The 19,668-nt window shown below is 52.7% G+C and overlaps 1 protein-coding gene across 2 annotated transcripts; it reads left to right on the top strand.

Annotated features, from left to right (window-relative positions):
• The first annotated feature begins 758 nt into the window (after positions 1 to 758).
• Positions 759 to 19,200, top strand: LOC122392312 (carbonic anhydrase 13-like). 2 transcript variants are annotated; one of them, XM_043387029.1, is made up of 8 exons: positions 759 to 885; positions 6,286 to 6,444; positions 6,851 to 7,008; positions 9,788 to 9,880; positions 13,418 to 13,529; positions 15,577 to 15,642; positions 17,555 to 17,661; positions 18,546 to 19,200. In XM_043387029.1, exons 1-8 carry the CDS (start codon positions 855 to 857, stop codon positions 18,711 to 18,713), a joined length of 894 nt encoding a protein of 297 aa, XP_043242964.1. In that variant the 5' UTR covers positions 759 to 854; the 3' UTR covers positions 18,714 to 19,200. The 2 variants fall into 2 exon arrangements, with proteins under 2 accessions (XP_043242964.1, XP_043242971.1); XM_043387036.1 differs by lacking the exon at positions 15,577 to 15,642.
• The last annotated feature ends 468 nt before the right edge of the window (positions 19,201 to 19,668 follow it).

Here is a 19,668-nt window from a genome sequence, read left to right as displayed (position 1 = left end):
GCAAGGTGAGATGAGCACAAAACTGCAAAAAATTCTCCATAGGGGTATTGGGGTTCCCAAAAAGTGACATTGAAGTTTCGCTGCCCCCCCCCCCCCCCCACACACACACACTTTTAGTGAGGTTCCTATGCCCATGCATTTGCTTATTATGGAGAGGTCGCAAAATTGACCTGGTTTAGGTCACATTAAAATATGAGGAATATGTTTCCCTCATACCTAAGTGAATACTCATCACATTTATCGTTCGTTGAACGTTTCAGAGCCAGCATTCAATAGGTGAAGCTACTTTGGTGTATGTCTACCAGCATAAACCGTTCTTGAGGTTAGGTCACTTGACGTGGTCTGGTGACCTGACCTTAGATGATCCAGGTCTGAACTTTTCACATGAGCTGGAAAAGATGTCCGATAAGGTGTGCCAAAAACGGTGGCGCGTAGCTCCACCGTTTGTTTATCAGCTATCCACGGAATACCTTGGGGGAGGAGGAAAGTGCACCCCCGCTGCGGCGCACGCCAAATTTATGGGGCTCGAATTACTACGTAAACCAAGGTCACCAACACTCCTGACTATGTAGTGTTTAAGACTACACACACCGGAGGAGCTCAGCAGGTCCCCTCTCGCGCTCCCGTCGCCACCGACGATACCCTCCCCGTCGGACGGCCGCGGCCTACTGTCGTGACCGACAAACGCCGAAGGCGGCGGGGCCGCGCGCGCTCGACGGTCACGTGGTGGGGTCGGCAGCGCGTCGGCGCGGCGCCGGATATAATGGAGCGCCGGCCGTCGGCGGCGGCAGTTGACGGCGAGTCAGTCGGTGGCGGTGGATCGCGGGTGTACGAGGCGGACAGAGAGCAGCACCATGGCAGGCTGGGGATACGGCTCGAAGAACGGTAGGCAGCGGCAGCACTGGCTCTACCATTACCCCTATTAGTGTTATATTGGCCAGCTCTGCGCGACCTAATGCAAAGTGCTTCGTAACCCAATAGCTTGGTAGTGTCGGGAGATTTGTAGGCTGTAGCGCATGATCAGATGTTTCGAAGCGTTACGGCTGGCTGTGATAAGCAGGATGAGATGCCTATTTATCAAACAAATGTGATGAGATAAGCTGTAACGACGCAACGGCTCACTTACTGAATTCTGAACAGGTTCTCATTATCATGCACGCTCGTTAAACATGCTATGAAATTTAGTAGGCATTAGGTACCTACATATAGGTAATTGGCGTACCCTACATTGCATCAGACATTTGAACTTTTATACTGCACAAAAGTCACCGTTATGTAAAGCGATGTGGAGCCATCATCCGTGTGTGTACGGTGTAAGAGCGTTACACTGGAGGTCCGCCTTCTGGATGGTGACAAAATTTAGGGATCCGCTGGAGCAGGGAGCTCCTCTTGGCATATAGAGATCGCGTTTCCAGTGAACAGAGCGGTAGATTAAACGTATCAATGGAAATCATTTAAAGGCCAATCTTGAATTAGGTCATGCTTATCAGGCTCGACCCTTTCAGTATGAATTATATCTCCCACACCTCAGCGATTTTTAGTGACGGCAGTAAACGTTGCAAAAAATGGCATTTCGATTCGTCTCGGGGTGATATAATCTGAAGGTTTCATCTGAAGTGTCTCTTGGAATGGACTCCAGCCGTCGGTTCGGGCACGCGTCGGACGTGTGTCCGTGCGGATGTGCTCCTCCATCCATAAACCCACCAATCTGCGCCCGTGCGCACGCCTTCATCCATAAATCAGGGCAGTTAGGCAGTTCGGCACCCCGCCGCACCGGTTCATCTCCTCGGGCGACGATATGCTCTTGAGGCTCGATAGAGTAAATGAGAAGGGCTTCTCGGGTGCTCCTGTGACTGGTTGGGCTCCTCAGGTGTTCCCAGTAGGTGAGGCGGATTCATAAGGTGTTCCACAGGCTAAGGTGAGCTCCTTGGGCGTTCCCAGAAACCACAAGTGACCCGTTGTTGACTGATAACGCAGGCTTTTGGTGTCTTAGTTGAGATTCCTTCAAATTGGTTGCCCAATGCCCATTCGCCCATAAAATCGTGCCACTGCCGCCTGCCGTTTACTTCTCTGCAAATAGACGTTTATCAGACAATTGGCCGAGGGATCAGATTGTGCGCGGATGCAACGGCTAACGTGTTTAAAGTGGCAGCTAATGCTGTTCCCTACTTTGCAAGGCGAATACTAGACTTATAGTATCGTGGCAAAAAGAAGCATGAAAGAGCTATCTGAATGCGTCATGTCATCATTGCTGAAAAAAAATATTTCCAAATATCCAGAGTCTTAGTAGACATTGATTTATGCTGATGTGATATTCCTGACATAGGAGCAGTACGTTCGCTGCCTCACTGATTGACATAATCAATCATCTGTCCAATTCTGACGATCTGACCTGCCTCTGCCCGCCCGCCGCAGCGGCGAGCGCTAGTGGGTTTCGGCACCGTGTTGTGGTCTGCCGAAGTTATATTGGTCCGCAACGCTACTGCATTGGGGCGGCACCGTATCCCACTTACTGGGGCGAGGTGACATGTCGAAACCACCGGCACGAGGCGTGGAAAGGCCGTGACTCGGTGCGAGCACGGACCAGCTAGACCGTAACCGTGACCAAGACCAGAGACCAGACGCTGTTCGTGCGCGGACCAGACCGTGACCAGACCGAGACCAGAGACCATAGACCAGACCGTGACGGAGACCAGAGACCAGGCTCTGTTCGTGACGGGGATAAACCGTGCTCGGCTTGAGACAGAGCGTGGCTGAGTGATGACACTGACAGACCTGAAGTCCCGTTTCGATGGTCTAGGTGTGTTCCTTGTTGTGGTGTCGGTCCTGCAGTTCCACCACCGCACCGGTGGTGGAAAATGGTGCTTCATGGGTCAACGCATGCCCGTAAAGTCAGCCTGTTTACTGTCGCAACCAGCGTAACGGGGTCGTTATTGACTCGAGCAAGGCATTACTCATCCGCCGGAACCAATAATGCGTAACGGTCTTGGCCAACTCGCTTTCACAAGAATGCGTCATTACGTATCAGGCGCTTTTACTTTTGGATATTAGGGGGTCCTAAGTCCTAACTATTGATTTAGGGGAGCACTTGCATTCAGCATGTGCACTGTGCAATGTGCATGCACTGAAATGTACCTATGCCTAATGCTCGTTACCACACATTATGTCAAGAAATGCTTAAACGTCTCATATGACAATTGAACAATTGAATTTAGTTTTAAAATTTTGATCGAAACTTCGAATAACTGATTTCAACCCTTGACAGTTGACAGTCGCATATCCAGAACTAGTTAATCGCAGCTCATGGCCAGCGCTTGATTAAATTGCAGGATTTTTATTTTACCGCAAACTCTAATGTCGATGTTTGATCGATTCAACCCTCTTTTAGTATGAAGGCTTCCTTGTACCACATTTGTGGCCCAGGGGGTGACTATTGCCTGCTGATTATACATTTAACCCTCGCCGGACCTATTGGTTTTCTACATACGCGCCGGCCGAGGGGGGGGGGGGGCGCGGGTACGACCCCCCCTCGCCGTTTCGCCCCTGGTGGAGCTAGCGCGTCGCGGAAAAAACGAGCGTGTGCGCCGTTACGAGACGCAGAGATTGGTACCCGATTTTAAGGTCCTAGGTCAACCGGTGACCTCTGAGGTCAGGTCAAGTGCCCCAAGGTACGGTTCAGTTTTTGGTGAATAACTTCGCAAAAAACGGCCGCAGAGCCGCGATTTTGGCAGCATCGTGTTCGCCTCGCTCAGGCGCGTCGAATGATATACTTTTTGTTCGGGTCAGGTCAACTTGGGGTGTTGACCTCAGGTCAAGGTCAGGTCAGCACCCCAAGGTCACGAAGTTGATCGAAAGAGGTTATGTCGCATATCATTCGATTCGGCAGGTCTTCCTGAGTCCATTGGTGGCTTCCCCGACTCGCTAGCTCAATTTGATCAGGAGTTATTGACGAAAAACTAATATGACCTTGATGACGTCATAAATGACGTCACACAAGGTCAACATTGCAAAAGTGACGCATCTAACCTTGCAAGGAGTGCATCAAATCACGATTCTGTGTGCTTGAGATAGTTGGAGATCATTCCCGGCGCCAGAATAACAGTTTTCATTTTTCCCCATTGACTTATAATGGTGAGGTCACGAAAATGACCTGACCTCATATGACCTTTAGGAAAAATCCGAGATATACAAGTTGTGAGACTCATAATGGATACTAGATCCTGCAAGTTTCATTTCCCTGTGACATCTCCTCTGGCAGTGAGGGCGTTGCGAAGTTGCGACATCTGAAGACCGTGCAGAGGTTCACTTATGACGTCATAGGTCAGTGACCTGACCTGACCCAAAAGTGCGGTTGGTGTCAAAAGATGCGGCTTGGATCAAAGGTCAGGTATGCCAAGTTTCAGCTCTGTATCGCCAGCGTGTTTGGAGCTATCGCGAAAAAACCCTATGGGGGGGGGGGGCGGCACCCCCCCTCGGCCGGCGAGGGTTAAGCCTTGCTCTACAAATTATGTGAAGGTAAATGTGTCCTTGATTTAATACGGTACCGTTGGTCCGTTGCCCACTGCTCGAACCTCGAACACGGCAGTGACCAGTCACCTGCAGTTGCCGTTTTCCTTCCCCGGTCTGGTTTCTGTCGACCCGTTGTATCGCATGAAGCATCAGTGGGAACCGCTACAAGCCAGGACAAATTCTTTTGTCAGGAAGAATCTGCGACCGGTCGTCCTTACCATTACTCACGCAAGACTTCACTGCTTTTCCAGCTCATTGACAGTTCATAACGATCCGCTATCCTCAAGGGCGATCTTATAAGGAGGATATGTAGGCCTGTCCAGTTATCAGCTTCGCTAATGAGCTCATTGCCCATAACAATTGACCTGTCACTCGGTGTAACTGCCTCGGGATAGGTTTTTAGCAATATCACCTTTGCAGCGGGCTGTTGCATCGCGCCTGCTTACCTACCGATATCGACTGTCTAAGATCCATCACAAAAGTACACTAATGCAATGCAAAGCTGGATGCCTGCACGTGAAGCCAGTCATTCTCAAGTCCAAAATCAGAGTCTAACCCAAACGGCGGCAGGGTCAAGGGTAGGGCTAATGCCTGGTTTGACTGTTTTGTTGCAAAGGTAGTGCGTGACACCGTAGGGCGGCACTCTGTCGAAGAGCTACACAAACAGTGTTTTACCTTATGCTGCGTCAGAAGTAATACCCGACATTGATTCTTGAAATGTTGTTTAGCTGCTGTCGATCCGACGCAATTAAAATAAATGGCGTTTATCGTGCCGCTCATGTGATGTGATTGATAAGACTTCACTTGTGGGTCGGATAACCACGGTTGAATGTCGGTCCCGCCCGTCCTCCGTGTCCTGGGGTGGGGTGAGCGCAGCGCATGCAATCACTATTTTTGACGAGTACATGAAGAGGCCATCCTGTTGAAGGCCGTTAGATGACCTGTTGAAACTGGGAGTACCGGCACTTGACTGTCAGGAGTGTCAACTTCAGCGAGGCCAGGCTGTTGCACAACCGTGAAGCGATAAAAGCTCAACAGCTCAGCAGGCAGTGAATTCAGCGAAACTTACGAGTATAATGCACCGGCGTAACTATTTCGAGATATTTACTAAGATAACTGTAACAGCCACTGCCAAGACCCGCTGGCTAGACTTAGTTCGTTCTGTTTTCTCCTGCCAGTCTATTTGGCCGTCGGGCGGATCACCAAAAGAATGACTGCTGGACAACGCATATGGAAATATTTTAAGCCGGGACTTAAACGTCAACTCAGTCGCGATCGAAACATAGATTATCCGAGATATCGTGGGCATCAGCACAGTTCATGGTATCGTGCCTGTCGGGCCATCAAGGTCATGGTGCACTTACCTACACAGGATGGAACTTCGCCGAGCCAATAATGCCGAAATACTGAGCCTCCGGCATGGCTAAAACGCATTTGTTTGGTATGAGCAACAGTATGCTGGACAGTCCGATCCACTGTATGTAATGCGATTAATGTCAGGGCATAATGCCAGTGTAAATGATATTGATACCATATATTCATTATATTTTTTTTATAATTTGTTAATTTGATAACCAATCCATACTTCAAACGGCATTCATCGGAGTTATCTCGACTGCCTACCCTGTGCAAACGTCTGAGGCCCTGTCCGCCGGTGTTGCTTGCTCGGAACTACCTGACCCTTCCTTGAAGTCTCCTCCAGTCCAGTGATTGTGTGCCATAAGCTCCTCGTCCGGCCGCGTCTCACCCCGGTGACCCCTGCACCTGTGCCCTCAGGTCCGCACGCCTGGAGCAAACAGTTCCCGGTGGGTGACGGCCAGCGGCAGTCGCCAATTGACATCATCACCGCGCAGACCAAGCCAGACGAGGCGCTGGAGGCCAGCCCGCTGGAGATCAGCTACGACCCCAAGGACGAACAGGTCATCGGTAACACTGGTAAGTGCTTACAGCCGCGTGGCCCGGCCCGCCCGGGTCGGCGCCGCCCCGTCTGCCGTCTTCAATCACCGGGCGGCTGAGGGGGCCGCAGAGTCGGCCGACGTCCGACCGGGAGTGTCTAATGGAACACGATTCTCCGCCGTCAGAGATACCGCCGGCGGTACAAATTAGAAACATGGCTCAGCGTCCGTATTATCTCATCGAGTATACGCTACAATAATTAGGTTCGACAAATAGCGTCGTTTTGGATCTGCCGTTTATCTTCCGCTATGGATGGTACGGCGTCTGTATCGGTGTTTGTGTGCTGTTCCACTCATGCATATGAGTATGGGAGGGAGTCTGCAGTAATATCAGTGTCTAGATCCACGCGCCCCACACTTTGACCCACTGTGTCCCGCTCCCCCAGGTCACGGCTGGAAGGTGGACTACACGAGCGGCACCTCCTCGATCCGCGGCGGCCCGCTGGAGGGCGAGTATGCTCTGGCGCAGTACCACTGCCACTGGGGCCGAGAGGAGGACCGCGGCTCCGAGCACACCATCGACGGAAAACGGTACGCCGCAGAGGTAAGCAAACGGGGAGGAAATAGGAATGGGAGGAGAAGGAGCGGGGAGGGCAGGGAGTGGGGAGGACAGGGAGTGGGGAGGACATGGGGACAGCGAAGAATACGAGTACAGTGAGCACGGCAGGGGAAGGGGAGATGCGAGGTATAGAGATATAGGGGAGATATAAGTTAGCTATGAGAGGACGGGATATGACACGGGTCATGTTGATTGGATCATCCGCACTAGACAGTTAAAAGGCTTTTAGGTTTCCTTAAGCGACGATTATAAGCGACGATTATAGTCATCTTCTGCAGACTGGCTGAGCTTCATTCGCCTTTCACTATCTTAACAAACCATGACATGGCTATGAAGTATGCAACAACTGATGACATCATAGGGGGCGTCGGGCTACACTGCCACATCATTGTTATCTTCACACACCCATAGTAAGGTCAGCACAGCCACTCTGAAGCTGCCATTAAATCTCCGGATGAGTTGACGTTACACGGTGAACCCACGCTGAGCTTTATGGCGAACCGGTTCAGACCCGCTGTAAAACAGACGGCTGTACCGTAACGGCCCGCTGGTCTATGAGGCTTTCATGGCGGCGCTCCCGTAGAAAAGCGGTTGATTTACAGTGACTGTAGCCACGCGACCGGGCGGACCCCGGAGACTCGGTCTATGGTTAGGAACTGGAAATGTTGCTGTTGCTCTCATGTAGGGAAGCTAACAGTACTCATTTAGGTGTTTTGTCGATAATGGTGAAATCAGACCAATTTCAAATGACAAACGATGCAGGATTACCGGTCTCGAATTATCGGTCCTGGCATGCTATATGACTATTGCATGCCAGCCAGCCCAGGTTCTGATGTAATTCTGGCAGATGTAGCCGCCCGCCTCGGACGTTCCGTTCTAGTCTGAGCAGCTCTAGCTGCCAGCCTGAGATAGCCTGCCAGCCGCTCGGGCCGAATTGGGTACGGTACCGTCTATCTCCAGTCCTCTCTGACGGCCTCGGGGCCGGGCAGCGCATCCACTCGAGACTCAGCTAATGGCAGCCGCGGGCCAGGGACGCCCGTGTGGCTGTCCGCCTCGCCGGCCTCACTTCTACCGGTACCAGAACAATGGCCAGAAATGGGGCCGCCCTGTCACGCGGAACCATTGATCCCGATGCGCGGCCACATAAGGCCAGCCACATGCGGGTCAAAACAGACGCGCTTCTGCCTTCTATCCCAGGCACGTCATGGATAGAAACGCTGGATAGAGGCGATAAACCATGAGAGCGTTGTGGTTTTAGTTCAAGCCGGCGCTTTGTTGAATGTCTCACGGCTGATGCTCCTATCCCTCTATGTCTGAGAGGGAAGATGGGTTGATGGAAAATGCATAGGAATGCTGATTGCCGAGTACGTGCTCGTAATCAGATAACGTTTCCGTTTTGTTTCCCTCACGAGAGTTCTATAGCCTTGCTCAAGAGTGTTGCATGGACTATGGATGCTATCCAGTCCCTCGTCTAAAGTCTTAACATTCCAAGCTTGCTTTTTCCATGTTCCGACATGACCGGCCGGATAACTGTCATCGGAGTCACGAGCGAGGAGGTATTTTGCGCGGTTTTCGGTCGACACACACTCTGATCTTCCGACACAGTGACTCACATGTGATATGGGGCACACACCGAGCACGTCTCCCTGCGGTTACGGTGTCGGTGTGACAACTCTCCGGGACGGGACTCTTTCGAGTCCCAGCGGCCGTTCTCTGAGCCACCGAGCCAGTCATTTCCGTCCTACTCGCCACCCGACTGTCGCCACGATCATTTGGCACACTGCGGTGACGTCACGCTGCCGGTGACGTCACGATGGGGCCGCCGTGACGTCAGACCCACGCCAGGAATGGCGGAGATGAGCTTTAGTTCGGTCCGGTGAATGATGGGACAGCCGCTCCCAGCGAGCTGAGCGCGGCGGCTGGCGGCGGTCGAGCCATTAGGTCTGAGTCGGCAGACAGGCTGCTGGGGACAGGTGGCCAGCTGCTGGAGAGAGGAGGCAAACTGCTAGAGATGAACGGAACAGGATACCGCAGTCTGTCTCGGACCCAGTAGAAAGACTGCTTGGTCGTCCGTGAATTGGGTCTAATTGCTCAGGGAAAAGCTACTGCCCAATTTCATGCAAAAGATGTAGATTCTGTGCCAAATTAAGATTTGTGTGTTTTTCCTTTACGAAACATTACCTTTTCGGAAGTCTTAAATTAGATGGATAAAAGCGTTGGTATCTGCCTACGAATTACCGTGAGCGAAGAACAGACAATTCATCTTCGTGTCTGGAAATGATTTGCATGTCAGGTGGTTTCTCACTCCATTAAAAATCAGGAGAATGTTGTTAAGTAGGTGCCGGGGCCGCATCCATTTTCTGTTCAACGCTTCGCTGTGTTTGCGAGTTGCGTGGTGAGGCATTGTGTGCGCGTATGTTTCTGTTGCTGCCGGCCGCTGCCGTCCGTCGACCACCGGGAGGTCACCCCGCGCGTCCCTATCCACCCATTGATCACGTGCTGTTTGCCACATACCTTCGTACGTGTCGCGCCGGCACTCGCGCTGCAAACTAACTAGGGTAGGGCACCTGGTGATTTACACCTACCTCACGCCTGTCCTGCACTGTGCCTCGCAGCAAAACAGAGACGCCGACCTGGGCTGGAATCCAACCCGAGGCCCGGGCTTAGGGGTTGCTGGCTCTCGACTCGATTGTAGAAATTACCTGTTCATGTTCTGAGCAGGGCACTGAAGAGTTGTTCTGACCTAACCGTTCTTTCTTTTCAGCTGCACCTTGTGCACTACAACAAGAAGTATGGCAGCTTCGCGGCGGCAGCTGACAAAAGCGACGGCTTGGCCGTCATAGGCATTTTCCTCAAGGTGAGTGAAAATCATGCTTCAAACACACCGATAATTATCTTTCTGTCCTATGTTCTGACAGATTATCTCAATTAATACCAACACACGCATTTACATACGGAATTACGACGAATCTTATGGCGGGCGATGGGACACAGCCTCCTCGGACGTTCAAGTCCTAGCTGCTGCTTGCGTCGCTGTCTAGCCCTAGCCCCGGATCCAGTCATAACCTGCAGGCACCAGCCCGACCACCGTTGTGGGTCACCCGTCCGGCCGCCCCGTGGTGGTCATGAACTGCGTCGAATTCCCGCTACTGTGGGAGAGGGTGCTGGCTGCAGGAATCAACGTTACGGTCACAAATCACGCAATGCTACAGAGCAACAACCGCGGCGCTGTGCCGTCGGGACGGTAACACCTAGGCTTATGAGCTGGAAGCACATTCTGACGAATAGGTACGGGTTCAGCCGGTGACCACATATTCCGCCGCTTATATAATCTGCTGGAGTCTCGGGACTACCTGTGGTAGTGTGGCAGCAATTGTAAAGTCAGTTTAATAACTTCTTGACGTTCATAGCCCAGCTTGTATAGAACGGAACTTTCCCGGTGATACATAACTGCAATTGTAACTGATAATTAAATGGCTAAAGCACGGCTGAAAATTCGTTAAACGTCTTGCGTTTTTACTCATCAAATTGGTTGTTGTGACAGTTGTAAATGTTGTTCAGCGGGACATGGTTTAGCCGAGATTCGCTCCCACTGCTCCACCCACTGCACGTGAGTGCACGATGCAGCCTTTCTAGCTGTCCCGGCCAAGGTCATGACACCCCTCCCCTCTAAAGCGGAGCAGTCACTTGTCGCTCTCTGATGGATGTCGGAAGCGTCACGAGGTCGGTAATGTCAGCGTATCTCATGCACCGGAGGTGCTGATCAGTGCCCGTCGGCCGTGTACCGCAGTGGTGTCAGCCCAGTTCGGACGGCGCATCATGTCAGAACGGTCTGGACTCGGCTGGGATAACGGGACCGAGACTGGGCGAGACGGAGTTCGCCTCCGCACCCTTCGCCACCACGGCATGGAGCAGCGAAACTGCTGGTCTCAGCACCTGACGGACGGCGCTAATTTATGTAGACGCTGAGGCATGAATTCCTCAGATGTGCACACGTGCCTAGCCTGCAAATTAAATTGACGTTGACCAAAAGCTATGACAGAACCTTTCATCAGTCAACTGCCGGCCTACGCGCGTTATTTGTTTATGCCGATAGTGGCTCCTCTCGTGCTGGGCTAGACGTCTCCTCTCTCGTATCCGTATCTCGCGTCTCCAGCATCTCGTTTACCGACAATCACGCTCTCTGAGCGCGGGCTGGGCGCCGCCCTCTGCCGGTATCGGGCGCGATGCCGTCTGCTCGTGTCTTGACCTCGTGACCGGCCACTGGCCTATCTGCCAACGGCCTCCGCCCCGGCCTCCCCGGTACTTTGATAACACGGCGCTGCCTCCCACCGCGCCGGGGCGGGGCGGCGGCCCGTGGGGCTGACGGGGCCGCGCCGGTGTGCTGTGCTCACTGTGCTGCTCGAATGCCGAGGGAGAGGTTCCCGACTCTGTCCGGGGGGAGTGTCAGAGAGAAAGGACGACTCCCCTGACTTGCTGGGTGGCTCCCCTAAGACCTTGCGACTGTCTGAAAGAGGAGTGGCTTTGGCTTCCCACTCACACTCGTATGCGGTGATTGATCGGCAAACACAAACTCATTCAGGAAACTGCGATTCAATATTTGACCAAATCTTAACAGGCTTCTCTTTCTCACTTCTTCCTTCTGCTTGCCTTGAACGACAGGCAAAACATGCATCACTGAATCATACTCACACATGCAGCAGGATGTCACTTTCAAGCTGGCCAAGAAATGGACATGAGTGCAGCAACTTAATGCCATTCGGAAGTGATACTTTCTCCATTTAACTTATTCCGCCGTCTGTGCCCGATCAGCATTTTCTTTTCCTTTTCCATAGAAGAGGAAGACGCCAATAACATACCGGAGTTGTATGTGAAGTAGGCATGCATCTATTGTTGCCGTAATAAGGAGAAACGAAACAAACAACCTGCGGGGAACCATAATCTGTTTCCGTTCGCCAGGGAAGCGGAAAAACGATGACGGCGGGGCCTGAATTTGCCCGTCAGTTTTCATGGTAGGTTTCTCTCGTCTTTCCTTTAATGGAAAGGTCATTGGCCGACGGTTAGTGTCCCGGAGTGCCTAGCCGCTGGCGGTGAAACCGACGCCTGCCGAGAGGCTAAATTGGCGGACCGCCGCCTCGGCCATCGCTCTCGGATGGAGTGTGTGCGGGGAGGTGTCTGAATGTGTTTGGGAGATGAAGTGCGTATGTCAGGGAAAGGTATGCGCTACAGAGAGGGAAATTATGCACCACCTGAAACTGAAGTCCTTAAACTGAACTATCGTGTTTCAATGCTCGTAGTTGAAGCCGGGTTTGGGTACTCGCGGCCGGCCGCCTTTAGATGGTACGAGACGGGCCGGGCCGGGCGCAGCTCGCAGTGGCCGCCCACAACCCAGGCTCACATGACGCGTGTTCCGCAAACAATCACGTCACATCCCACAACAGTTCGGGCGGCTCAAAGCCACAGCTACGTAAGTGTCTGTTATATCGAGCGGCTGACGGGCTGCCTTCAGACAGGGTTTCGGAGTCGGAGTCAGAGTCGACGTTGCCCGGAATCGTTGGACATGCCACAAGTTGGAGTCGGAATCGGACCAGGTGCATCGAATTGAACTCTGGAATGTTTATTGGAGGCTGTGAAAAGACCTGCGCATGTAACAATTGGTTGCTCTTCCTGAAAATTGAGCGTGCAAATCCTGGAAACGTTGACATCTGCTTCTAGCAATGAGTGTGCTTGAGTGTGTGTGATATTGTGACGGTGATGATGAAATGATATGATTTGGTATTGAAAGGCCAGGTTGCAATTCGACCTCAAGTCAAAATTTAATGTGTCCGGAGCCTAGAAAAGCCATGGTGCTTGTCAGTCAGTCCCATGTTGTTGAGCTTAAACTCTTTGCATACCGGTATCTTGCTGATGTTTGAGGGTCGGGGCTAAAAGTTATGCAGTCGTTCGGGAAAATGTATGCAAAGGTATTCCAGAAGCGTAAGGAGCGTCAAAGAAACGTTCCCAGCTCCCACACCGCCCAGGTTGTTCATTTCATATAGTTCATAATATATATTTCGTGTCCGATCCAGAGTCGGAGCCGAGGTTGGAGTCGAAGTTGGAGGTGAAGTTGGAGTCGGAGTTGGAGTCAGAGTTGGAGTCGGAGATGGGCGGAGATGGAGTCAGAATCGGAGTCGGAAGTGGAGTTGCCCAGAAAGCCGGAGTCTGAACAGTGCTACCACGACTGACTCTGAAACCCTGCTTCTAGAAGGTTAACAGTTTACAAGTATCTGCGCCTTTTGCTCGAAAGGCTAAACGATTTCATGTATGCAGACGAAATACGAGTATGCAAACAATACCGAATATCAATTACGATTTTAAGGCACATTCTCTTACACGTTTTATGTTTTGCTCGCAGGTTGGAAAGGAGAACAAGGAGCTGCTCAAGGTGACGAACGCCATGAAGGACATCAAGTACAACGGCAGCAAGACCAAGATCGAGCCCACCGACCCTGACAACTTCATGCCTGGTGAGTGTGCTATTCCTGCGCGCAGAGAACCGTTCAGTGGCACGGTGGAGTATCTATCTACTGTCCCCGGTAGCTGAGATGCGCAGAAACGTTCCAAATTCCTACAGTAGTTTCTAATTGTACCGTCCGAAAGCCTTTCATCAGGTGACTGCTTTAAATTGTTCGGTAATTGATTCGATACCGTCCAAGCTGTGGTCGTAATCAGATCCCTTTGCGAGCTGGCTGTTCCGTTCATCTGTCTGCACCTTTGCATGGACAGTCGGCCCCATGCAGGACGGTCATCATCATTATCATCAGCATCAACAGCAGCAGCAGCGGCTAGTGCCAAGTGTTTATTTTATCTGGTTATGTTGAGCGATAACATTATTGTAAGCCCCATACGGAAATCATCATTTGTTTTCTATATCTGGCTCCCATCGGGAAGTTTTAGGAGTTCTTGAAAACTTTATTCCCGCTCCTTGGACGCCAGAATAGTTTGTCCCACGTATTGCGTTTACGCAATATTTCTGTAGGCGGGTACTACGTATCATAGTACGAGCTCGTACATGGCTATTGGCTATAGAAAAGAACGGTGACAGGCAACAGCACTCAGTAAACGAGGAAAATGCTACCGTCTGTGGTTTCGTTTAGATATCCTGCTGGCGAGAGGCTGTAACATGCCTGGAACCTTTGCATAAACCGAGGCTCGGTCGGGCTCGGACCCTAACACCATCCACCCCGGGTCGCCCCTGTGATGAGTCACAACTCCCGTGGTGATTAGTTTTGTCCTCAGTCCAAACTTTCCTACGACTCCCATGGCGCGGGCACTCGTGTTTAGAAATGGCGCAACGAGCACAACTGTGGGCAGGGACACCGCGAGCTGTATCTGAAAGTCACACGGATTCAGTGTTAACGGTTAGCCTAAATGCAGAGAAGTCAGGCTTCTGCAATTAAATTGTCTCGTAGGTGAGAGTGACAAGAGGATAGTGTGTTAGCTGTTAAGTCGGTGATTCACATTATGAAAGCTGTGTCCGTGTCTGCTATTACTTATTACGGCCTGTCGTTTTATTCATGTAGGACATGTATCACTGCATTCACATTTCAATGTAAGCACATTCCCGTGGACTTGAAAAAGAATAGGACCTGTACTCTGTAGGTATATCAATCGTATCGTATTAGGATGACTTTCGTACCACGTCTAGTCTCGTGATAGCATAAAATGTTGCCGAGAAATGTCTTTTTTATTCGATTAATTCATTGGTATTGTATAATGATAAAATTGAGCGGCAAGTGATTGTCTATATCGGCACAATCATTCATATGGCGTAGTCACTGACCACTGGTCAGTGGTCACCTCTGCGTGGGCTATCCTGATATCGGATATCGGCCGAGTTCGGTCGCGATTACCTGCCTCATCGCGGCCACACAGGCCAGTGCGTCCTCCACCCTCCAGAATTGATCTGGGTTTGTTATCGTGCCAGCTGTTGACGGTTTGGGGCGGCACGCCCCTCCCCGGCAACAGACAGAGAAACATTGCCGGTATTTACTTCGGAGCATTTAAATTCGCAGCTAATGCGTCTTCCTCGCCGGCGGGGAGACATTCCATACGGGCGGCTGTCAGGGCCGTACGCCGCAGGTGCTCGCTCGGCCGTGACGCGCCATCCCGGCCCTTCTCCAGCGCTCTCTCCTCTCTCTCTCTCTCTCTCTCTCTCTCTCTCTCTCTCTCTCTCTCTCCCTCCCGCTGTCCTCTCTCCTCTCTTCTCTCTTCTCGAAGCGGTGCGTTGCGCCACTACGGACAGTGTATGACGGTGCTCGTATCTAGCCTGAGCCTGGAGAGCCGTCTGTCGTTTTGTGATCCAGTCTGAAGTTATTTTGAATCCATCCTTGCAAGGATATTGTCCCTATACCTTTACCCCTATTATAACCTTATGTCGTTACATGCGTACGTAAGCTTTTTATTATCACGTGAAAGAACAGGCTTGTATCTGCCGTTTGAGACGGAAGTTTGGCAGGAGTGAGGGGCGGCTGCGCTGCAGTCGGCTCAGCTGACCCGTATGACCTCTGGCAGAGACGGCCCGCCCTCCCGGTGGCAGCGGTGACCTCTCTGTCCACGGGCGGGCTCCGACCAGCTCCGGTAAGGTAACTGCCGAGATTTACCGTCTCGCTCGGAATAGCGAGCTGGTAGCGGCTGCAGTATACAGTCGGAGACTGTGTGGTGGCGTCCCGGGCGCGCCGAGGACCGCGCCTCGCGACTACTGTGCCCCCGACCGACCCCTCTGCCCCCGACCGACCCGACCGACCGGCCGATATAACTGTCCCAGGTGAGCGGTCTCCAGGTCAGCCCCCCGACTATTTGCGGAGGCCTGCCATGGCGACTGGACGCCGAACCTGCACGGCATGTTGGCACCGACCATCAGGGCGGCCAACAGACAACAGCGTCGCCGCCGGCTGTCCACTCGATCTTCTCTGTAGAGGGTCGGCTGGTGACCGGTCAGACACTGCCCTGCCCCACCCTAATTGGCAGGGTGTAACGGCTATCGATTGGAGAGCGTTTGGTACTCAATTTTGGTGCACCGCTCGGCTGCTTGGAAGACTACCCAGTCCCTAGCCTGGCTGTTGGGCATTTGTGGACTCGTACAAGTACAAGGTCGGTCCGAGCCGAGTTTTCTCTCGGTTGTGATGTACTCTACCTAGAACGGTGATTTTATTCTTTTAAGTTTAGCTCGGTGTGACGGACAGTTTCAACGCTAGCATTATTGTCAGCGTTACCCGTAGCTGCTGCATGTTCGTGAACGTCCTGAACTAACAGCATTGATGCAGGGATGGCTGGCTGGCAGGGAAGTGAAATGATAAGGCGATTCCAACGTTCTATTCAATCATATAGGTGTAAATCGTCATGTATGTAGGCATGCAAACATTGCTCCGAACAAGATAAGCTGTCAGTGAAGTAGATACTGTGGTCTTTGAGGCAAATGGGCAGGCCATCTACGATACCTATACTTGATAAGTGGATGATGTGATAGCGGAAGACTTTCCAAGGACGTACCTGTTCCTATCGATGAGTGTCAGCGATTGTCTTTGGTTATCGAACGTTTTCAAACAGTGCATCACATGATCGACCGTAAGGTTACTCGCGGTTCATCTGTACCGTACACAGTTTTGACAACACTTGAGGGTAGATTTATCCAAGGCTATGTAAACTTTATCGCAGTTTGGTTATCTGTGACCTGTTTAGTGTTCATAGGTTGAGGACCTGCCCCACCCAAAGGGCGCCAAACAACTCCAAATTCTATATCTCTTAATCATATTGGAGTGGTAGGCGCGACGGATCTTCCGATTCACTTGAAGATAAATCGTTTAAAGGGACCCTGTAATGTGTATTGGTGCTGTGCTGAGCGTGTGTTTAAGGTCATAAAGGTTCATAGGTGGGCACCCGCGCTTTGATAAGTCAAGGGATTTCGAGCTTCTTTCGTTGTGCACCAAACGATAGCAGTAAAGTTTCCGTGACCTGTATAAAGCACAAGTATGCCAGCGCTTGAAGTGCCTCAGTCCGGAGCAAGGATTGCGATGCCCGACCCGGATCTCTCTCTCTCTCTCTCTCTCTCTCTCTCTCTCTCTCTCTCTCTCTCTCTCTCTCTCTCTCTCTCTCTCTCTCTCTCTCTCTCTCTTTCACTCCAATCTGTTCTCATCCCTTTTGACGTTCAGGTCCAACTGACCACCTGTTCCAAGCTTCCACTGACATGATCCCTTTGCTAATGACTCGCCGTGACATAAGTGTAGCTTCACATTGTCACAAACTATTATCCGTGCTACCCGTCGATGACCAAACGCAGCCCAACTGCCCTGAAGCTTGGACTTATCATTACGATCTTATCACAGAATGAAGCGTCGGAAGGTAAAGGTGCAAAAGTCAAGGACTTCTGCTCTGGGTGCAGCAACACGAGCGCCTGGTCGCACGGCGTAAGTGTTCGTATCCCGTTCCCTTCTCCCTTTATGCGCCGGGTACGGCGACCCCGCACCTGACGGTACTCCACTTCTCTTCACAGACACTCGCGTCTATTGGACGTACGAGGGCTCGCTCACCACGCCGCCGCTGTACGAGAGCGTCACCTGGATCGTGTTCGCCGACCCCACGGAAATATCCAAGGAACAGGTGCGTACGGTGTGCGTTCGACCGTGACCGGACACCAGAGTGTTCAGTGAGGCAGGTCGGCACCCTCCCCGCACTGGGCTGAGGCGGGAGAGAGCGCAGCTCGCCCGCCCCGACCTTCGCGCGGTCGGCGCGGTCGATTGGGGCCGCCGGCGGGCGCCGAGGGCTGCCGCAGCACGCGCCGCTGGGTGATACCGGGTTCCGACGGCGCCGCCGCACCACGCCAGGCCCGCATTACCTGAGCTCAGCCTCCCAGCGGCGTCTGACCTTGGGTCGACCGCAGGCTCGATGTAAATCGCGTCACCGATGGCGTCGGAGATCTATCGCTGTTGTGGGGACGGCGGCGGAGGCGCGGTAAATCCCTCACTCCTGCGGCGGCGGCTGCGGGTGTGGTGAGTCCCCTGCGGCGGCCGGCCGCCCCGCTAATCCGTGACGCAGCCGGCGTTCTGCCAGTCACGGACGCCGGGAATCGAGTCGGCTCCCCTCCTCCCCTGCATTCGTTACGTTGGGTCTGGCTGCTCGACCCATAGTCCGGTAACCTGCACATCATGGTCACAGACCCACTTCTAACGCCGACTGCGATTCGGTCATGTGCTTACTCATGGCTCATGAATGTCCACTGTTCACTACTCGACCATAAAAAACGCATATTTTCTTTCGCTAGAGGCGACGAAGTGTCCACAAAAAGGTCTCTGGGAGGCTTTTGATAATTATCAACGATTTTACCCGTTAGCAGGTAGACAACAAAAAGCTCTAAGGAAGATGGTGGCTTAACCCCATTTAGTTTTTCTCGATGGAGCAAAAACGACCTATGTAGATCGCCACCGTCCGGGGTTTACCGTCTGCGCTCCGGTTTATGGCTGACGGGGTTCTGTGTTCGTTCGCAGCTGGCTGAGTTCCGGCACCTGAAGCGGCACGCCAACGACGACGAGAAGGGCGAGGACAGCGACGACGACGACGGCATCATCGCCGACAACTACCGGCCGCCGATGCCGACCGGCGAGCGCGCCGTGCGCAGCTGCAACGCGCCCGTCAAGTTTGTCAAGAAGCAGTGAGGGCCGCGCGCCGAGCGTCGTCCCGTGGCCGTCTCCGGCGCGGGGCGGTCCGCGCTAGACACCGCGCCGCTCAGCCCACCCGCGGCCGGCTGTCCAGAGACTGCCGGAGACCCGGCTCATCGCTCACCGCACTGGTGGAGACATGCGCTTCCTGTTAGAGGCTCCCAGCGGGGCCAGCCTTAGCTACATCAGTAGTGTTTGTCTAGGACAATCCAGAGATATATCGCATCGTTGCGCGTAGAGAGTTGTTGAGCCGAATTAGTTTTGTACTCGATGTTGATTGTTTCTGTGAGCGGCCGTCCGTGCCGACGGTTTACCGTGGCGTCGATATGTCGCTGTCTGACTCTGTGGACTGTGCCGCCGGTGTACGGTTTTGGTCGGGGATTTAGCCCCGACTGGCAGGCCGTAGTGCGGTAGTGCAATCAGCACGGCGGGGTCGCACAAGGGTCAGGTCCCAGACACTGCAATACACCAGTGAATATACTAACCCCGATCTCTGCGATGTTGTTGGTCGTGAGGTAACCGGGTTCAGAGACCTATATAGAGAAGGTAGGGAGGATAGTGCTGCAGACGAGAGGATTGAAAGAGGAGCCTGGAATTTCCGAACTGCAGCGTGCAGTGGTCGTAATTCGGTCTCGAGAGCTCTGGGAACGTGGCATGAGAATCACTGCAGCCGGTGAGCGTCTGCTCACATGTTGGCATCACGGCCGATCAGCATTCACATTACGGGACGCCACAGCTGTGAACAGTCACCGTCAGCCCAAAGCTGCAGCCCGTTTTGTGTAAAAGGGCACCTTTGTAATCCGAGGTCATAGGTGTGTGTGTGTGGGGGGGGGGGGGGCGGTGACCTAAACGAACGGACGACCAAAGGTCAGGCTCGCGTTTGCTGGGATGTGTGTGTGTCGGCTATGGCACAGTAAAGATGGTTAATTACCAGCGTCAGTGGACTGGTGGC

The sequence above is a fragment of the Amphibalanus amphitrite genome, unplaced genomic scaffold (assembly GCF_019059575.1).
Source record: "Amphibalanus amphitrite isolate SeventyFive unplaced genomic scaffold, NRLGWU_Aamphi_draft 000022F_arrow, whole genome shotgun sequence".
NCBI classification, from domain to species: Eukaryota; Metazoa; Arthropoda; class Thecostraca; order Balanomorpha; family Balanidae; genus Amphibalanus; species Amphibalanus amphitrite.
The sequence above is the reverse complement of the archived record's forward strand: the minus strand, read 5'-3'. Positions and strand labels throughout refer to the sequence as shown.

Bases quoted from the DNA above. Each gene is read 5' to 3' on its own strand.
- LOC122392312 (XM_043387029.1), top strand. From the start codon at position 855: ATGGCAGGCTGGGGATACGGCTCGAAGAACG. The intron at 15,643-17,554 runs GTAAGGTAACTG...TTCTCTTCACAG, and splicing joins GCGGGCTCCGACCAGCTCCG to ACACTCGCGTCTATTGGACG. The intron at 17,662-18,545 runs GTGCGTACGGTG...GTTCGTTCGCAG, and splicing joins CGGAAATATCCAAGGAACAG to CTGGCTGAGTTCCGGCACCT.